The sequence below is a fragment of the Eptesicus fuscus genome, chromosome 20, assembly GCF_027574615.1.
Source record: "Eptesicus fuscus isolate TK198812 chromosome 20, DD_ASM_mEF_20220401, whole genome shotgun sequence".
Taxonomy (NCBI): Eukaryota; Metazoa; Chordata; class Mammalia; order Chiroptera; family Vespertilionidae; genus Eptesicus; species Eptesicus fuscus.
Window position 1 is genome coordinate 42,433,732 of NC_072492.1, and position 20,982 is coordinate 42,454,713.

At 38.0% G+C, this 20,982-nt stretch overlaps 1 protein-coding gene across 1 annotated transcript; it reads right to left on the bottom strand.

Moving 5' to 3' along the window:
* On the bottom strand, nt 1–18,468 carry FBXO47 (F-box protein 47). The gene is made up of 12 exons (XM_054709284.1): nt 18,292–18,468; nt 15,844–16,050; nt 15,390–15,560; nt 13,673–13,699; nt 12,131–12,207; nt 10,740–10,817; nt 8,033–8,141; nt 7,151–7,327; nt 6,052–6,198; nt 5,252–5,394; nt 854–1,013; nt 1–197 (listed from the first exon to the last, which is right to left on the bottom strand). The coding sequence occupies exons 2-12, from the start codon at nt 16,022–16,024 to the stop codon at nt 85–87; spliced, it is 1,383 nt and encodes a 460-aa protein (XP_054565259.1). The 5' UTR covers nt 16,025–16,050; nt 18,292–18,468; the 3' UTR covers nt 1–84.
* Nucleotides 18,469–20,982: the final 2,514 nt, after the last annotated feature.

Below are 20,982 nucleotides of genomic sequence, written 5' to 3' on the forward strand. Positions count from 1 at the left end.
TGCTATTTTTTGATTGTGGAAAGTAGCATTCTTCTCATTGTTAGTTCAGTGAGGTAGTCTCTAAATGCACGACTTTCTGAGTATTTAGGTAGCAATAGAATTGATGGTCAAATACAGGACCTCCTTATGGAAGTTAGCTTGAGCATGCACAAGATGGAACAAATTCAAAAAGATTCTGTCCTCTTCATCTCGGTCTCCTATATGCCATGCACAGGAATGACAGTGGGGGAAAAAATGACAGTTAAGTTTTAAATATATGATCTATTTAAAACATAAGATGTCCCAATTTTTTCTAGTAATATGTAGCAGAAGACTAGTTACTGATCTTTACTTAATCAGATGTTAACCATTGAGATCATGGAATTCTGTAACAGCACTGAATTAGAAGTCAGAGAAAAGAATGCTGGTCCATGTTACTTTCAACTTTATGACCGAGGGTAAGTCAGATAATTCTCTAAGCTTTAGTTTTCTCATCTGTAAAATAGGGTTAATTATCATGTTGGCTACCTAATAAAACTGTAAAAAATACACATTAAAACTATAAAAATATAGGATATTATTGTGATGAGTATGATAGTTGATTAGTGAGCAAGTTAAAATTTTTTGTTGTGCAGAATAGAAATTGGATCCTTTCAGAGCAGACTCTTTGACTTTGTTTTCCATTAAAACTAATATCAGATTTAAAAAGTGACAAAACCAGAAACTAAATATATCCCATGGAAAAGCAAACAAAAAATGTCTACTCCTTCTATTCTTGGTTTAGCAATAAAAGTCTACACAGAATTAGCCTTTCTCAAGTGGAGACTAGAATGCATTTTATTCACACCTGCGCACCATTTACATGCATACTCACCAGACATAATTGACTGCAGCATTTCCATTATAATACATGCAAATGCATTTGCCACATTCTGCAGGAAGCTGTTTTTTTCAACTGAGGTACTAAAGACTTTACAGACTTTTTGCATCATTTTAACTGCCCAGTCCATGCAGTATAGTTCTTTCTCGCACACCTGATTTAGACATACAAAGCATTATGGAATATCTTCATTTAAAGAAAGCTATAAAATTTGAAAATTGTATTAACTATGATGGTTTATGATTTTATATAATTTATTACACATGGCATTATATTGAGTCTATTAGTGAGAAATGTTTTTATATATAACATTCCTTTGCTTTCAAATGGTATAATTTTAGTGGAAAAATATGACATAAAAAACTCTGGTTCAAGATTATCATAGAATATTATATTTAAAAATTAATATATATATATTTTTTGTTAGTCCTCACATGAGGATATTTTTCCATTGATTTTTAGGGAGACTGGAAGAGAGAGAGAAAGACAGAGAGAAACATCGATGTGAGAGAAACACATTGATTGGTTGCCTCCTGCACGCCCCGACCAGGGCCCAGGCCAGGGAGGAGCCTGCAACCAAGTTATGTGGCTTTGACCAGAATCAAACCCAGGACCCTTTGGTCCATAGGCTGACGCTCTATCCACTGAGCCAAACTGGCTAGGGCAATTTATTTTTCAATTACAGTTTACATTTAATATTTTTCTGTATTAGTTCCAGATGTACAGCATAGTGGTTAGAAAATCATGTACTCACTGGTCCCATACATAGTTATCATGATATATTGACCATATACCCTATGTTGTAGTCCATATATCTGTGACTGTTCTGTAACTACCAATTTGTATTTCTTAATCCCTTCAATCTTTTTTACCCAGACCAACTGTCAGTCTGTTCTCTGTATCTTATTATAGAATATTATTAATATAAGAACTAATATTGAAAACAATTGTTATTTTTATGGAAAATAAGACTTCTGCCCATTCACTCATGCAATAGATATTGATTGAGCACATGCTAAGAGGTGGAAATACTATGATAAGCCATAAAGACAGGGCTTCTATTTTGAAGGAGTCTAATCAGGGTGACAGACAAACAAGAAATTTCAATAGGCAAGAGAACTCTATACTATTATCAACTTTCCATCTTGGAAGTTGTAGGAAATATTTATCTCTCTATTGTTTAAAAGGTAAATATTTAAAGGAAAGACTACATGTTAATAGTTAAAACTGAAAAGAAAAAGGTTTATTTACTAACATTCTAAATGGCCATTTTAACATATAGCCAAATAATACACAGCATGAAAATAAACTTTATAGTAGTGTCACTAAATAATATTAATCTGACAGGAAAGATGTATTGCCTACTTATGTGTAAGGAATAGCACAAAGCACTATGAAAAGCACGTGACATAGTCCTGGATTTCAAAGAATTTGCAATCTGTTTTGGGAGATAACTTACCACTCACACAAAAAGGCTTAAGAACACTATAAGTAAATGAAGATAAAGGGAAGACAAATCTGAGGCAATTGAGGGAAAATGAATGATCAGAGTTGAGATGGTAACAGGGAAGGCTTTCGGAGAAGGCTTCTTCACCCCAGTGGCTTCCTCTCCATTCTGTTTGCCGTGGTGCTGTCAAAGGGACCTTTTAAAAACTTGAAGCTGATCACATCACTCGCCTTCCTAACACTTTTCAGCAGCTCCCTATTAGAGGATGTGTTCAAGCTCCACAGAAAGTCTACCAGGCCCTTTATTGCCTAGCCCCTCCCTTTCTGTCTAATCACGCTTCCTCCTCTTCCTCTTCTTTACCTTTTACCTTTCAGAAATAATACTGAGCTACTTACAGTCCTGTGAATATAGCCATGCAATTCTCTTTCCCTCTCTTTTGGAGGGAATCTGTTTAATTATTAAAATAAATATTTATATTGAAATTACAGTTAATTTAGTAGCTTTATTCACATTTTTAAAAGAGCCACAGAGGTTTCATTCATGTTTTAAGCAGCTGAGTTGGTAATAACCCTGTCTCCATTTCATAGGAAATGAATTACATTCAATTATTCCTCACAACAGCCAACTTGAGGATTACTCCATTGCTTTTGAAGCATTAGTTGAGCTGGCATCTGTGATGGTAGCCAAGTAAGTGATTTGCCCTCTCTATCTGCCTTGTGAACTTCTATTCATTTTAAAAAATAAATTTGGCTTGAGAAAGCCCTCACTATGCTCTACTCTCACCCATATCGGCTCCTCTTTGCTACCTCTGATTGTATCTTTCTGCATATATAGTTTTGCACTTATCTCACTGAATTTATTTATATATTAGAGGCCCAGTGCATGAAGATTCATGCACTCGGGGGCGTCCCTCAGCCCAACCACCCTCTCACAATCTGGGACCCCTTGGGTAGGGTCCCTAGGCCTGGCCTGAGATCAGGGCCTATCTCGTCTTTCCTTCCCCGGTCTGCAGGAAGCTGGCCCCACCCCCGCTGCTGCCACTGCTTGCCATCTGTGCAGCATTGCCTCCCCTCCCCTGCCACCGGTGGCCTCCCTCTGCAGGCGACAGGCTGGGGTGCAAAGGCTTGGCTGGCCTGGGCCTCCCTCTTTCTTTGCTGGGGGGTGGGGCCAGCCATGCAAGGGGCTGTCTGCCTACCTGATTGCCCCTAACCGCTCGCCTACCTGCCTGATCACCCCTAACAACTGGTCCACCTACCTGTTCACCCCTATCCACTCTGCCTGCCTGCCTGATTGCCCCTAACAGCTTGCTTGGGGGCGGGGCCAGCCCAGTGAGGGTCTGTCTGCCTACCTGATCACCCCTACCGCTGGTCTGCCTACCTGATCTCCCCTAACCACTTGCCTGCCTACCTGATCACCCCTAACCACTGGTCTGCCTACCTGATCACCCCTAATCCCTCTGCCTGCCTGCCTGATTGCCCCTAACCGCTTGCTTGGGGGCGGGGCCAGCACTGACTTCCAGTTGGTCAGCCTCTGGTTGTCGCAGGAGCTGACCACCAGTTGCCTGCCATTCGTCTCAGGCTCCCCGCTGGTGCCCAAGGCCAGAAAAGCCTCCTGCGGAGGCTTTCCCAGCCTTGGGCTCAGCCGCACCCCAGCATCCCGGCAACAGATCGCAGGAGCCGACCACCAGTTGCCTGCCATCTATCGCAGGCTCTCCGCGTTTGCCCAAGGCCGGGAAAGCCTCTGCAGGATGGTTTTTTGGTGGGCGTGGCTTGTGGGCGTGGCTTGTGGGTGTAGCAAAGGTACGGTCAATTTGCATATTACTCTATTATTAGGTAGGATACCTTAATATCACTTAAAACACTATAAACAGCTTTCTGTCAGAGAACTGTTTTATGAATTTCCATAGTCCTAGAATCTCACACAATGTATGGCCTGTAGTAAAAACTCAATTTTTGTTAAATGAATATTAAATATATTTTTAAATGTTTTGTTTTGAAAAACATTTTAACTATAGAAAGTAGAGAGAATAGTATAATGAATCCCATGTATCCACTTTCCAGCTTACCAATCTTGTTTCACCTTTACCTCCATTCACTACCATATCCTCTCCCTGCTGCCCATTGATTATTCTGAAGCAAATCAAATAGAGTACTTTATTTTTTATTTAATTTTATTGATTTCAGAGAGGAAGGGAGAGGGAGAGAGAGAAATGATGAGAGAGAATCATGGATTGGCTGCCTCCTGCACACCACCCACCAGGGATCGAGCCACAACCCAGGCATGTGCCCTGACCAGGAATTGAAGTCGGGACCCCTCAGTCCGCAGGCCGATGCTCTATCCACTGAGCCACACCGGCCAGGGCAAGTACTTTATTTTTTAATAGAATTTTTGAAAAAAGAATATAACTTGGCAGAGCTGTATGATGACAATCTAGACATGAATTGGGGAGAGGTTAATACAGAGAATAACTCCAAATATGATAGTTTATTACTATTACTATTTATTTTTTGTTAATCCTCACCCAAGGATATTTTTCCATTGATTTTTTTTTTTTTTTTTTTTTAGAGGGAGTGGAAAGGAGGAAGAGGTGAGAGAGGAATAGAGAGAGAGAGAGAGAATGAGATATATGAGAGAGCTACATCGATCCGAGCGGTTGACTCTAGCCCTCGCCCTGACTGGGGCCTGGAATTAACCTGCAATCCAGGTTCTTGCCCTTGACGGGGGACATGGAACCTGAGACCCTTTGGTACACGGGATGATGTTCTACCACTGAGCCACACTGGCCAGGGCTATTACATATATTTTAAAATTTTATAAGTATATATTATAAGATATATACTTATATACTTATTCTTTCAAAATATTTCAGTTCCTTCAGGGCAGCTTCCTGGCAGGTCAACTATAATGTTAAACAACTTGCTAGAGAAAACTTATTTTTTACTTACCAAAGCCAAAAAGACTATCAGTCTTGCCAGTTCAGCGGTCCGTCCATTCACAGCTTTACTAGCCATGAAAGTGAAACAGATGTCGTTTCCACTTAGGATTAGGAGACGTGCATTATTTTCTAGAAGCCACTCACGAGGAACCACTATTATTAGAGGAAGAACAGTTACTTAATGAGAAATAGCACAATAGCTATAGTAAACATCATTAATTACATGCAATATTACATCACTTCATTGGAAATATAATTATTGCCAAGGGAAAAGCTCAGAAAAAATGCTTTAGTTTTTTAATTACAGCATTTAACTGGAGACAGAGATTACTGCCATGTCATGGCAGCTCTTATACATGTACTAGTAATATAGTCAAAGCATTTTTCCTACAGATAGATCAACAAGCATGGTGGCCTAATCCTGTGAAAGGAAAGAAATCTTGAAAACTTCAGAATCTAAAGAATTATGCATAAATGGGAAAAATTGTTTCACTTCTGCCATACCATTAAGAGAGGGTTTCTTCTTACACAACAAAGGAAGGTGTTTTTGAGAACTTGCAAAATGGGAATAATTAAATTATGAAGCTTTCAAATAATAATGGTAATAAAAATATACCTATAACATTCACAATTGAAGAAAAATAAGTTTATTATATCCAGTCTTCTCAAACAATGCCTAATTCTTTAAATATTTTAAAGCATTTAATGATAGGCAAGTCATTTGTTACCTGTAGAATTACCATTATAATTTTATAACTGTATTCTAATAATAAATTTCTGTTACTCAGTGTGATAAATATGTTATTTTACCTGATAGTTCATCTATAAGACTGATAACATCATCTGCTGTCCACTCTTTGATGCCTGTGTCATATAGTAATTTAATGGCATCAGCCAGACCTTTCAGACTAGATTCATCTGTAGGTTCTTCTATCATTTTCTGCCAAACCACTTGTCCTGAATGATAATTGAAACAAAAATTAGGTTATGACAGAATAGTTGACTTTGTGATAAAGACTTCATGGATTATTTAAAAAGGAAATTGGATTGCATAATGGAATTCATTACTTATATGTGCTATTTTCATAATGAAAGTCAATTCTGATAACAGTATAAATTTGAATGTCTCTGACTGATGTGATGAAGCGCAGCCATAATAGCTAAATGAAGTAAAGAAAAGGAAGTTTCACCAAGCAGAATAGCACTTTTAGTTAAAAGATAATGCTACTCTGGTAACAAAAATTGGAATAGACAATTAATGTAATTTTACTGAAATAAAATAAAATCTAAAAAAGAGAACATGCTATATTTGAGGATCTCCCAAACATTTATATCAAAACAGAGTAGTCCAGTTGATTTTTTATTATTTACCTAGGACCAATTCTCTTTGTGAATTATGCAACAAAATTTAATTATCGATTGGCTTCTTGCTGCTATTCAGCGTACTTTAACCTAGTTACCTTCTGATATAAGGCAATGTAAACTAAAGAACTGCATGCTAATTTTAATATTAACATAAATTTAATTAGAAAGGCAAAAAATTAAAAAAAATCATATGCACCCAAAATTAAGTAAAACATCAATATCAATTTACTGCTTTGATTTACTGGCACTTAGTCCCCTCCAGCAACAAACATAATCTTGAATTAAGATAATGTTTAAAAATGAAAAGCAGCTATTTTAGGTAAACCAGAGATGATAGGAATATATTTGGTAATGGCCTGCAGGGAACAATTTCTGTCTTGAAGCTTAAGTTATGCACAAGTTAATGTAGTATAAATCCATGAAATCATGAAACATTTTAGTCATTAGGAATGATGAAACTGAGCAGGTACAAAAAGATATGCTTCCTAAAGTAAAAGTAATTAACCAGTTTTATAACATATATTGCTAAAAAATAGATGCTCACCATCTTGAGGAGATATTGGTCCAAAGATGATATATAGTAATCTTGCCTGATTCACCATTGGCCATGGTTTTAATATACGTGTCAACCAAAAAGCAGAATCACTTCTATGTGTCCAGTGATCAAACAGGACATTCCTACAGAACAGTCTGATCCTTAACTCCAGTTTTCGGGAATTTCCTATGAACACAAAAGGCTTGTAAATCATTCTTCCTAGAAAGGTTGATGTGCATAATAAATAAGTCAAATTTATCATTATACAATTGTTAATATACTAAAAGCATTAGTTCACTTGCCTCTGTAAAATTTTTAGATTATTAAGGGATTGTTTTTAAAAAGCTTTATTGAGATATGATTTACATAGCATACAATTTGCCCATTTAAAGTGTACAACTCAATGGTTTTTAGTATATTCACAGATATGTGCAGCTATCACCAAGTGAAATTTAGAACATTTGAGCATCTCAAAAAAGAAATTCTGCTCTTTTAATTACCACTCCCAGCCCCAAGCAACCAATAATTTATTATTTGTCTCTATAAATTTTCCTATTCTGGGATTTCATATGAATAAAGTAATATAGTATGTGGTCTTTTGTGACTAGATCCTTTCACTTAGCATAATGGTTTGAAGGTTCATTCATGTTATGGTATGATTCCAGCTTAAGTAATAAAATATTATTAATACAGTTGAAGTCCTCTGAGTACTTCTCTTTCTCTAATCACATGCCACTTGAGCCTCACTATTCAATTCATTTACCATTCTCTTATATTTCTTTGTTATTTTACTATAAACAGATACCACAATTTATTTTTAAATATCCTTTTTAACTGTGCATTTTTTCTATTTTAACTTCTGCATGTTATTTCTGAATTTTGATTCTTTACCTGGTTTGCTGAAGACAATGGTCTGCATTTTGCGGGAGAGATCAGTCAGCTCACATAAAAAGTTAAAAACACGATGGCACTCGAGTTCATCCCAACCTGCTGTTAAGGTCTGAGGATAATAAAATAAATGAAACATTGCAGATGTTTAGAATGCAAATCAAAACATAAGTCACTATTGCCTTATGAGCATATAATTGTCATAGCATATGATCCAGGTGATGTGTAATTTTTATCCACTATGGAACTATTGACATTAATAAGACATTTTACATAAAATATAGGAATGCTCCAAATCCAGTTTCTTTTTCATTGTAAAGGGAGTATGTTTTCAGAGAACTTCTAAATGATACTGAATCTTGAACTCTGACAGTATGAGGACAATAACAAAGGCCCAAACCCTCGAACGCAGCTTTAGACATCTGACTATAAGCATACTGTGGCTCAGTTTTAGACTACAGAGGAACCCCTTTGACCCCCCCTCTAGCTATCATTTATGATATTGCTTACAAAGGATAATGATTTCATTTTAATGTGACAATTATGAGCATTTATGACATTTGGATGTGAACAAGCAAAAAAATTTTATTAGAGCAAAATTTAATAATTATTTTTGAGCAAATCCAAATGTATAGTTAAACATCTATGGAAAGGAAATTCAAATGGTATATCCCTATACAATTGACCCTTGAACAACACAGGCTTATAATGCGCAGGTCCACCTTAATGCATATTTTTTTCAGCAAATACCTGTAGTGTTTTCAATGTGAGGTTGGGAGTACACAGATATGGAGAGCTGACTGAATGCATTGATCAATGTCATTTTATATAGGGGACTTGAACATCCATGGCTTTTGGTATCTGTGTAGAGTCCTGGAACCAATCCCCCTAGAATACCAAGAGACAACTTAAATTTTGGGGGAGTTAAAAGTTATACACAGATTTTCAACTGTGTGTAGGTTGGTGCCCCTAATGGCTGTATTGTTCAAGGGTAAACTGTAATTAGATTTTGAAGATTTCTTAAAATAGTTGACCTGGATTTTAGTAGTGTATAAATTAATCTATTATCTCTGGAAGGACATACAAGAAACTGCTAACATTGGTTAATTCTATTGAAGGGCACTCAGTGGACAAGGGACAGGTCTTGGAGGGAGACTTACTTTTCACTTTATACCTTTTTATTTTATACTAGAGGCCTGGTGCACGAAATTCGTGCACTTGGAGTGGGGGTTCCTCAGCCCCGCCTTTGCCCTCTCACAGTCCAGGAGCCCTCAGGGGATGTCCAACTGCTGCGGAGGTGGGAGAGGCTCCTGCCACCGCTGCTGCACTTGCCAGCTGTGAGCCTGGCTTCTGGCTGAGCAGTACTCCTCCTGTGAGAGCGTACGACCACCAGGGGCAGCTGCTGTGTCAAGTGTCTGCCCCCTGGTGTTCAGTGCGCATTATAGCGACTGGTTGTTCCGCCGTTCAGTCGATTTGCATATTAGCCTTTTATTATATAGGATAAATACATGTGCTCACATTACCTGCCCTCTAAAAGAAGAAAGAAAAAAGAAAGAAAAAAATCTATCTTGAAAGAAGGCTAGTTAGAAGGGCTTACCCTAGGATCAGAAGGTGGCTGTCAGGCTGGGACATAAGCAAGATTGTTGTAAGACTGTTGTAAACCTCATAAGGTTATTGTAAGTTTTAAAAGTTAGTACATGTAAGTTGCTTAGAATCATATAATATATTAATAATATGTTATTCATAATAATATATTATTAATATTGAATAACGTTACATTATGTTATCTTCTTTGTTTACAATAAAAGTTTAATCAAGCCCAGGCAGTGTGGCTCAGCAGTTGAGTGTCGACAAAATATTCTTAACCCTTTGCACTCGCTTGCTTTTTTCTCGATTCCTTTATTCTAATGCTAACCGTATCAAGTCACACTCGACATCCGAGTGCAAAAGGTTAAAATCATACAACTGAATTTTTCCTTTTTTCCTAGCTCTACTTAGATATTACTGACATGTAAATTAAAGGCATACAATGTAGTAATTTTATATATGTACATATTGCAAAATGGTTACCACAAGGAAGTTAGTTACATCTATCACCTCCTTAGCTACAATTTTTTCATACATTTTATTTCTAAAATCACATCTCAAATAACTAGCCCAAGACTTAAAACTCATTACACACACACACACACACACACACACACACACACACACACACACCACACTATTTCTAGTCTTTACAACGGTGTCTAGAAACGTTGAGAACATTGGTATAGAGCAAGTAAACGTTAAACATTTCTTACCAGTGAGAAACCCAAGAAGAAAATTTGAGGTGGCAAACATTATTAGACTAACATGTTGTCAAATTTTACAATTTTATTTTGTTCTTTTTAATTTTTTTAATATACTTTTATTTATTTCAGAGAGGAAGAGAGAGGGGAGAGAGAAACTTCAGTGATGAGAGAGAATCATTGGTTGGCTGCCTCCTGCACTCCCCCTACTGGGGATCCCTTGACTGGAATCAAACCTGGGACCGTTCAGTCCACAGGCCGATGCTCTAGCCACTGAGCCAAACCAGCTAGGGCTATTTTGTTCTTTTTTTCGATTATTACCACCTTTATTTTCCCATGGAACAATGGATTACATGCTCTACTCGTCAACAGTTCAAAAACATTCATTTTCTTCTTTCATTAAAAAAAAAAAAAAGTACCTGTAAAAGCATGCCATAACATGATAATCCTGAACACTGCATAGGAGCTGCACAGCCATTGAATTTAAAACAGGGAACCTGTAAAGAGAACAACTATTCATTCCTCCTTTTCAGTAGAACTGTACAATGATTTGACAGTCAAATTTAATGGAAATGTAAACATTTTTTCAGTATTAACTGAAAATAACTAAAACATTAACATTGAATAGCATTGTTATATAGGTGGGGATTATGAAAGAAATATAAAACAAAGGCTGCCTTCAAGGAACTCACAATTTATTTAGGAGAATATGATATACACACGTGAAGTTACTTTGATGATTTAAGGTTAGAGTATGTATAAATGGCAAAATGACCAAAAAAGTACTATGTCGGTTATTATGAAAGCAAGGAAATGATAAATTTGGGAATGATCAAAAAAGCTTATGAAGGATGTGAAACAAGCAATGTCTTAAAGTAGGATTCAGACATAACAAATGGAAAAGATTGGAGAGGGAAACAATAAGGGCAAAATTGTGTAGCGGTAGGAATAAAAAAAGTTTATTTGGGAATAAAAATATGATCAACTTAACTAGACTCAAAGTAATAGGAAGTACAGTTGCATGTCAGGGAGAACCTTAAATACCAGCTATGGACTTTGGACCTTATCTTGCTGAAATTGAGTAGCCACTGAAAGATTTTTAAGCAAGAAAATTAACTTGATGAAAGTGATGCTTTAGGAAGAATAACCTTGATTCATTGTCTTGGGGACTGAAGGAATGGATGGTAAAAGGTTATCTGGGAAGCTGCTATAATAATATAGACCTGAATTCAATGCAAATATTGACATGAAAAAAGCTACTGCATGAGAAATAGTTTGCATACTACTGAGTATAGAACTGAGCCATCAGTGTTTGTATGTATGTTTGGGTTTGAATAGTAAAACTCATTTTCTTACACAGAGATTATAATACATTGATACACATTTCCAAGTCATAAATTATCATAAAAGGGTTATTTTATATATTAAAATACTTTCCTATGTTTTTTGTATATTTTAACATTCAGAAATTACTTCATTTTAATAAAATATCTAAATCACCAGTTTAAAACATCCTCATGATTCCCATGTGGGGTAAAAATACTTTTATACTCTGATAAACCTAATAACCTTAAGTGATGTATTTAATTATATAAAAATTATTTTACTATAAGTAAAAGATTACTATACTACATTTTGGTGTTTTATAATCTTTGAGTGCTTGGTAAAGTATTAGATTATCATCAATTAATTTTTTAGTACTAATTCATGAAGTTTTACTAATTAAGAATAGAACTTAAATGTGTATAAGACAATAAAATAGCTTTACTGGAAATCAAGATTGTGAACTAATTCAGAAGTATAATCTTACTTCTGCGAGTATCTTGTGAATGTACTTTAGTCTCTCCTTTGTGGGTAGCAGCAATGTACATCTTTTAAACAGTAAACCTGAGAAATTAAAACAAACAAACACATGAAAAAACAGTGACAACAATTAAAAAAATCTATAAAGTGCAATCAATTAAAATATATCTATAAAACACTGTATAATGTTTCCTGAAAGTTAAGTATAGTGTACCACAGTGAACTGTGAGCTGATAGATTTTTTTAAAGAGGAAGTTTGGGAGGAAGGATATAAAACATTTATATGTTGAATACCAAGTGACTCTGATGTCTACCTAAGAGGCACTGACATAAAATCTTATAAAATATTATGAAATTGATACTATAGGACAGATATGGAAATGTTTAAAATTATTTAGATTTTAAAAGATACAAGACAAAAAATACACTAGGAAACTTTATATTGTCTTTATTCCATAGAAAACATATTCCAATATCTCTTGAAATCAACCTCATGTCCACAAAGGAAAATGTTTTGAATTGCAAAACATGGAAAAATGGAAAAAGAGATTTTGTATTCCTTTTGGAAAAAACAATTAAAGTCATAAGTCCTTAAAATTTCAGAGGTTTGAAGTCATTTTTGCTCAGAGAAAATATCCAGTTTGGATGAAATATCTATTTCTTCCTTCAAAGATTTCCTTTTATGGTGTTTGCATGTTAAGAATGTATAGAATTTTGTGTTCAGATATTTAAAAATGAAAAAAAGCTCTTCGATTTCCCAGAGAGGTCTGTAACTTCAATTACAGTGACAGGAAGTGAATGATTTGTTTCTTCGAACTTTAAGTGGTCTGTTTTCCTAAAATGGCAATACATTGCTAACATTCCTATGCAGGCAAATATCCTCAAATTAAAAATAAGATATATGGAAGGAAAATATATGCTTGAATATCATGGCTTTCTTCAGTTTTTACTTTCTCTGCATTTACTTTTTAAAAATAATATAATTACTACCTTATATAATTCTGTAGACTATATGAGAATATAATTTATTTTTAGAAGTTGCTATGTTTGGATAACACATGACCAGAATTGAGTTTTAAACATAAACTCTCCCTATTTTTGTACATAAAAAGACATTTTCAGTGTTTGGTTTTTAGGCTGAGTTCTTTTCCTTTCATGTTTTGGCATTCAGTTCCATGGTATATCATAGCTAGGGAATTGCAAGCTGTAATTAATGTTGGTTGCCTTTTCTAATGTAAAACTCCTATTTTTAAGGGTTGCAATTCACCATATAAACCAATACAGGCTGACATTTAAAAAAAAAACAGAAAACACAAGTGCTCTGCTATATCCTTTGGAGACCAACTTCTTTAATTTCTTCCCACTAAAATAGTCAGATGTAATGTTCTTTCCCCACTGGCCATCTGCTCTGTTTTATATGAAGAAGCAAATTAAAATTTATAATATTCAAAGAGCAGGATTCTGAAAATGTTACATTAATGTCTGAAAATAAGAACAGATCAGATAGAAATAGTAACATGAGAAAATGGTAAGTACATCAAACATTTACCTAAAGAATTAGTCAGAAGCCAGATATCTGCATCAAAATTAAATATAAGGTTACAATCATTACATGACTAAAACTGTTTTAAAAATTTAGCTATTAAGATCAATACACACTTGTATTTTTAAAAAATATACTTTTATTGATTTCAAAGGGGAAGGGAGAGGGGGAGAGAGAGAGAGAGAAACATCAATGATGAGAGAGAATCATTGAATCGGCTGCCTCCTGCATGTCCTCTATTGGGGATCCAGCTCACAACTTACACATGTACCCTTGACTGGAATCAAACCCAGGACCCTTCAGTCCACAGGCTGACACTCTATCCACTGAGACAAACCAGCTAGGGCACACATTTGTATTTTTAACTGACTTATCCATATAATTGTCTTAATGCTTTGTTTGTTTGTTTGTTTAAGCAATTGAGCCTTGGTCAGGGAAAAAATTTTTTTCAGATCAAAACCAAGAATAAGCTCATTACCTAACCAAGTACCACTTTCTCGGCAACTAATGATGCTTGAAAAAAGATATTTACAATAACAAGTAGCAAAAAGTAACTACATATTCTGTTACACACTTTACTAAGCCTAATCATAAAAACTGAAGCCAATAACACTGTAATCAAAGCATATACCTTTCATTTAGTCTTGTTAAATATGCCTGTCAAATACAGTTTTATATATTTACACATCTATATAGTGTTATTTTATTATCTTAAAGCTAGACATCCTTGGGCTACTAAAACATAATATTCATGAACTCACCTGTATACCTTTACTTAAATCTTAAGATCACTTTGATATTTGGTTTTATTGCCATGCTTTGGTTAATTATAAAGTGATTTCATAATTAAATTGTTGTCATTCATTAAGTAAAAAATAGAATTTTATTTTAGCACTCTTAGGAAAAATAAAATCAATAAATGGAGTGAAAGACAAATGAATACAAATCAAGGGAAAAAGATTATATAAATTTCCTTTGATAATATTAATTTAATCATAACATAATGACTTATTAGTAAACTGTACAATGCTTAAAAAAAAGAAAGCCATTGTTTCTGTAAAAGAATAAAAGAATAAGTGATCTTCCACAATAAAGTGTTTAAATTTCTTTTCTATTTTAAGGACCAGATTATGGTCGACAGGGAAAAGAGGTATAAAGATAAAACTCATTAGAGCCACAGGAAATAAAATACAATATACATCAATTTCCTAAACTGGTAAGCCACCTAGAAAAAAAGCATAGATGACATTGTATCCACATGAAATCACAAGGGCTGACACTTCACATTAAAGTGCATTCTTGCTGAAACCAGTTTGGCTCAGTGGATAGAGCGTCGGTCTGCGGACTGAGGGGTCCCGGGTTCGATTCCAGTCAAGGACATGTACATTGGTTGCGGGCACATCCCCAGTGGGGGGTGTGTAGGAGGCAGCTGGTCAATGTATCTCTCTCATCGATGTTTCTAGCTCTCTATCCCTCTCCCTTCCTCTCTGTAAAAAATCAATAAAATATATTTTTTTAAAAAATAAACTGCATTCTCTTATCTTTAAAGGTAAGTGTAAGGGACTGCTGTTAAGGGAAAGTCCTCACATTGAAGAGTAAAAGCATCATAGAAATAGGCACATATTAGGAAATATTCCATTTCCCATGAATCTCACAGAAATGTATAATAAAATCCCACTAAGTATAGTTCTTTACTTGTTACAATTCTTATTACACAAATTACCTAGAGATCTGTAGTGTTCCAATACAGCAGAGTCTTGTCTCTTGCCAGGCAGCTCAAGGTTATGAAAGTCCTGTAGTAAAAGTCTTTTGCTTCCTGATGAGGTTGAGATATAATTAATAATGTGCTGGCTGACTGTTTTGGACACCATGCTTAGCATGCTGACATCCTTCACTACCAAAGGAAAAATATATACATATATATGAATGCCTCAAATACAAGAACATCACTGTTAGTGCAGTGTAATAATTTATAAGTTTGCTCATTAATAATAATAGTAAATAATAGTAAAAATAAAGAGGAAAAGTTCGAGTATTGTACTTTCTCATTGTATCTCTTACCTAACAATGATGAAACTTTGGAAAATAAACTTAATGTGAATACTATTAATTCTAGCAGGGCCAAAGATGACAAACTAGTTCTTGGGAAAAATAAAAATATAGTCCCCAAACCTCACCTGATAAATATCTTAAGATTATTTGGAATATTTCCAATGGCAAGGCTTTAAAATTTCCAAGTCCTGATAAGGGCTGAGAATCTGAGTCCAGGGTGCTGGAAACATGGCTGGATCGACGACTACTACGTCTATATTTCTGGTTGGGAATCAAAGTGAAACTGGTATTTACTCTAGATGCCATACTTTTTCTTATCTTGTGAATTTATCCTGGTTAGAAAAGACAAGGTACAAGAGACAAAGAAGAAAGGAAATTATAGTGATGAAGAGCTGTTGTTTTTTTAAATGAGGAGGTTGATATTTTGATGGGAAATAGTGGTCTCTCTATATATTTACAAAGCTTTTTAATATGGTGTCCAATTTATGGAGTTCCCACAAGTAGTCATTACAGCATGATATGAAATATTTAAAAATCTCTCTCTCTTAGCAAAATATTCTAAAGAGTTTTAGTAGAAAATGAGAATATATTTGGATGAAATATAGGCTAATATGCAAAAATTTTCAAAAGAAAGACTTAACACAAAAGAAACCAATATAACAAATTCAACACATTCAACTTCTGTCCGTTAGTATGCTGCTTTTATAATCTTTACATTAAAAAGTCAAAATATTGATGTAGCTTTAAATTTTTGTACTAATGTTTTTCTATTTCTTTAAAACTTAGCACTGACATCTTTTGTTAGAAAGAATAAAAACAGAGAGATAAAAAATAGAGACCAAGCTTAGAGCTTTTAAAGTTGTACTAGCTCTAAGTAAGACACGCAGAAGGTTGCCTTCCCATGAGCACTGACATGCCGTGTAATTATATAAACAAGCAGTGAAATTAAAGTCTTGTAAAATTAATAAGACAAATAAATAAATGAATAGTAATGTCCCCTCAATTTCACTTTTGGTTAATTGCAGTTACCCATCAGTCTCAGGAAGGGCCTACACAACTTGATTTCAAAAATGAACATTTCTTAGAGGGAACTAAAATCACTGATATCTACTCATACTAAATGATAATTTAAAAACAAACCAACAACCACTCATCACACCCGGTGACACTGTCACGACGGCTCCCATGCAGAAAAAACATGGCCTTTTACAGACAGACGCGCAACCACAACCCCAGGCTCCAGCCCCTGGTTTCCCCAGTAACAACTAAGGCTTCCCCCGTTGCAAGCATCTCTGGCCAAAGTGCATTTTCTCCTTTGGTCCGAAAACCGCTGAAATCACATTGTTACTTATTCGAAGGTGACACATCAGCCTCGGAGCAGTTACGCACCCGAACACGTGACCAGGAAGCCCAGGGCTTCGCGCAAAGCGCAGGGAGCCTCCCCGAGGCCGGGCCCCGGCCGCGGCCTCAGCAGCAGCGGCCACTGAAACCCGCCGATTCACAAAACACGGCCCCGACATGGTGCACCGGACGCGGGCCCTGCCCACAGCTTGACACAACGCGGCAAGGCAAAATGAGAGAGAGTCGATGTGCTTACAAACGCTTTGGTTTATATCATTCCAGAACCTCACACACATATTTCTTTATAAAAAAAAAACAAAAAAAAAAAAGGGTGGTGGGTGGGAGGTGGGGATTACTATTCTGTAATCTTTTAAAATTGTAATTAAAATAGTCATTGCTTTCCATGCCAATAGATGTACTTCCACCAGGAACGTATTTTAAGGGCTGCGTGTGATTCCACCAGGTGGAAGAATCCATTGATTCCATCCACGAGGTGGTGGTGTTTTTTTCCCCTCACAGTAGGCAGTTTAAAGCATGACCACTTGTTATCCGTGTAAATCTGGCCCAGGATCTGCTTCTCCGAGGAGCCTGTCAGGGGGGCTGGGGGGGGGCTGGTGGGCGCCTCAGAGCCCCGGGCGCAGGGCTGGGTCACCACATGTGTACGTGCCACCTGCACCCCCGCGAGGGTGCACACACGGCGCCCAGATGCGTTTAAAACGAAAGCCTCTTCCTACCATTTACTTTCCTCTCAGACCTGGACGTACAAGAAGAGGGCGGGCTTTTCTGAAGACATGGACGAGGTGTCGCCCCCAATTACGGCTGGTTTCCTCTCGCCCCTCCGGGGGCCGAGGGCCACGGACCCAGAGAACAGCCGCCCAGGCTTCCCCCACCCGCAGCCCCGCCGCCCCGGTTCCGGCTGCTCGGGAGAGGCTGGGAGCGCCCTCTCCGAGGAACCTTTCCTCCCTCTCCGAGAGCCTCGTCCCACAGCTACTCGCCGGGAGGGACTTCGATTCCGTCCGAACCTCAGAAAACCTTCCGAAGAGACCCACCCTCTCCCCGCCCCGGGGATTCGTCCCAAACATCTCCAACGGGGTCCACCGGAGAGGCCACCCCCAGAGAAACCGGCCGGTCTGAGGACCAAACCACGCGGGGGTGCATTTTTCACCCCCTTCACCCCATCAGGAGAGGAAAACTACCTCAAGAAAATACGGGGGAAACAAATCTCTTTTTACCACAGATTTTGACAGTTTTCCGCCTAAAGAATCACAGGAGGATGGGATTTAGTCGTTTTGCCCCACCATCCTCAACTTTCTTAAAGTTTTTTAAGAAAAATCTCCTCAAGGGTTTCCGGCCGGGAAGAGAGGTCCGGCTCGGATCCGCTCCGGCGCTGCGGTCCCGCCTCCCAGGAGCCCCAGTGGCCTCGAGAAGACTTTAGAATCCTCCCAGGAGCCCCAGCGGGAGGGAGGCCCCGCCCCTCATGAATATTAATAAGAGCGCCTCCCACAGTGCCCTCCTCCATCTTGAATAATTAACGAGGGTGAGGGTCCTGGAGCCGGAACCCGGAACCCAAGCCATCCTTTGCTCCCAGCGGAAGACAGGAAGGGGTGGAGCCGTTAGAATACGGGGGCGGGGCTGGGACAAAGGAAGTGCCCCAACCTGGTGAGCCCCCCACCTGCCCTAAACCACTTCCTTCCCTTTCAAACTAGTTTTGAGTCCATTTTTTTTTAAATCTCCCCCAGCCCCTCCCCAATAGGGTAAGTTACAGGAGCTCTCATCAGAACTTCTGTTGGGAAAAACCTCCAAACGTTCCTTTTGAAACCCATCTGGGGGCCTAGAACCAGAGGAAGATGAGTGCCTCCAGCCTCCCAAGATGGAGCCCACGGCACATCTTTCTAGCTTGGCCCTCCTCCCTTGAAGATGAAGTTCTCATTCACGTATTCACAAGTTCAGCGGCTCTTTATTGAAGCCTGCTCTGCACCAGTCACTAGAGTGGGATACAACAGAGAACAAGACAGTGTTTCTTGCCTTCATGGAGCTTATTAGTGACATGGGAAGATAGAATAACAGACAAAATAAACTACAGATGGAGAGCAATGTTATGGAGGAAAGAAGGCAACAGAAAATAAGGTGGTGCGGGGGGCGGGGGGGGGGGCACCTGTGCCTACTTTAGATGGACAGGTCAGGGGGGTCCCCCTGAGGAGTTACTAATTTGAAAAGGAATAGATGGGAAGGGGCCAGTCAGGATGAGCGTTGGGGGACGGGAGGAGGGAACATGGGGAAAGGTTTTGGTGCAGCTTAGGAATTTGCAAGGCTGGCTGGCTGAGTTTAGTGAGCAAGTAGGAGAGTGGCATCATGGAGGTCATGGAGACTCAGGCACAGATGGGGACATGCAGGACCTTAAAGGCCTAAAAGAGGGTCATTTTAGAACCCCTGTAGGCCCTCTGGAGTCCTGTTTGGGAGGACCTACTCCACATTATAGTCAACAAAATACCATGTACCCACATCCCTCGTTAAAATAAAATACACAAATAACTACAGAAAGGTTGATTTGAAATTTAGGATTAGTTAACATATGGTTATACTATGTAGTCACAAACATTTATTAATTTTGATTTTGTAGTTTTTTGGAGTTTGTTTCCCCCCCCCCTCCCCCCCCTTCGTCTCAAATACTTGTTATAGGCCCTTGACAAGACCTCGCCCCTGGGCAGTGGGCCATGAATGAAATGCCTAGTGGATACAAAGAGGCTGAGTGTTGAGAAGTTTAGATTTCATCCAAAGTGCCATAGAAAGTCATAGAAAAGTTTTAGCAAAGAGTGGTATGGATCTGAATTACATTTAAAGATTTCATGGCTTTTAAGTGGAGAATGAATGAAGCAGGTAGGAGTGGAGGTGAGATCTGCTAGGATGTTTTTTCCAGGGCTAGGGTGTTGGTCCTGGAGACATAGGTTTGAATGTTTTGGGCGTAGAAGTAACTGAATTTGCTGATGAGTTAGATGGGGTTGGGGAGGGAATGGAAGGAGACAGGGATGATTCCCAGGTTTTTTACTTTAATAAGTGGGTGGATGTTCATCTCATTTACTGAGGTATGCAAGTGGGGAGGAGTTTTTCTAGTAGAGAATTAAGAATTTAATTTTGCAGATAGTAAGTTTGATATGGTAGGAGACATCCAAATGAAAATGTCAAGGAGGCAGTTGAATTTACAAATCTAGAGGTTGGAGGAAAAACTCTGGGCTACAGATACATTTAAGAGTTGTTTTTTTTTGCAATCGAGGGGTGTTGACATTCAGAAATTGGGAAAAGGAGGACAAGGTCTCAAAGAGATTGAAAAGGAGTATTGAGTGGAGTAGCCTGGAGAAAAACAGGAGAGTATGGAGTCCCGTAAGCCTGAAATGAAGTGCTTCTAGAATGAGTTGGCAGCTGTGGCAAATGCTGCTGAGTTCAGCAACGTGTCCATTAGAAGAGTCCACGGTGTCATTTCCCATCTCAGGAACCTGTGGTGATGTTGTCTTGCCAGCTACATCAAACTCAAATCCCTCTGACATTTCTTCAATGTCCTCTATTCTCCATTCCTCCCCTACGTGTTCATTCATTTGTTACATTTGTCTGATGCCTCTTTTCTGCCAGACTCAGTGTTAGCTGTAGGAGATGTATAGTTTCTGCCTTCTAGTGGCTCAGGTCGCAAGCACCATCACCCTGGACTAGTAGCTATTCTGTTTCTTCTTAAGGAAACAAACCTGCTACTTCAGCGGGAATGAGGGGGAGAAAGGGAGGAGGTGGGGAGGTGTCTCCTCCTTAGCAGATTCGCCCCTACCTCTTTGTGCTGAAGCGTCCATCAGAAATGACTTGCCTCCTTTACAAATCTTCCTCCAGGTCCCACTTAAAGATTCACACACCATAAAGCTTGTTTCTTCATGAAGCGTGCC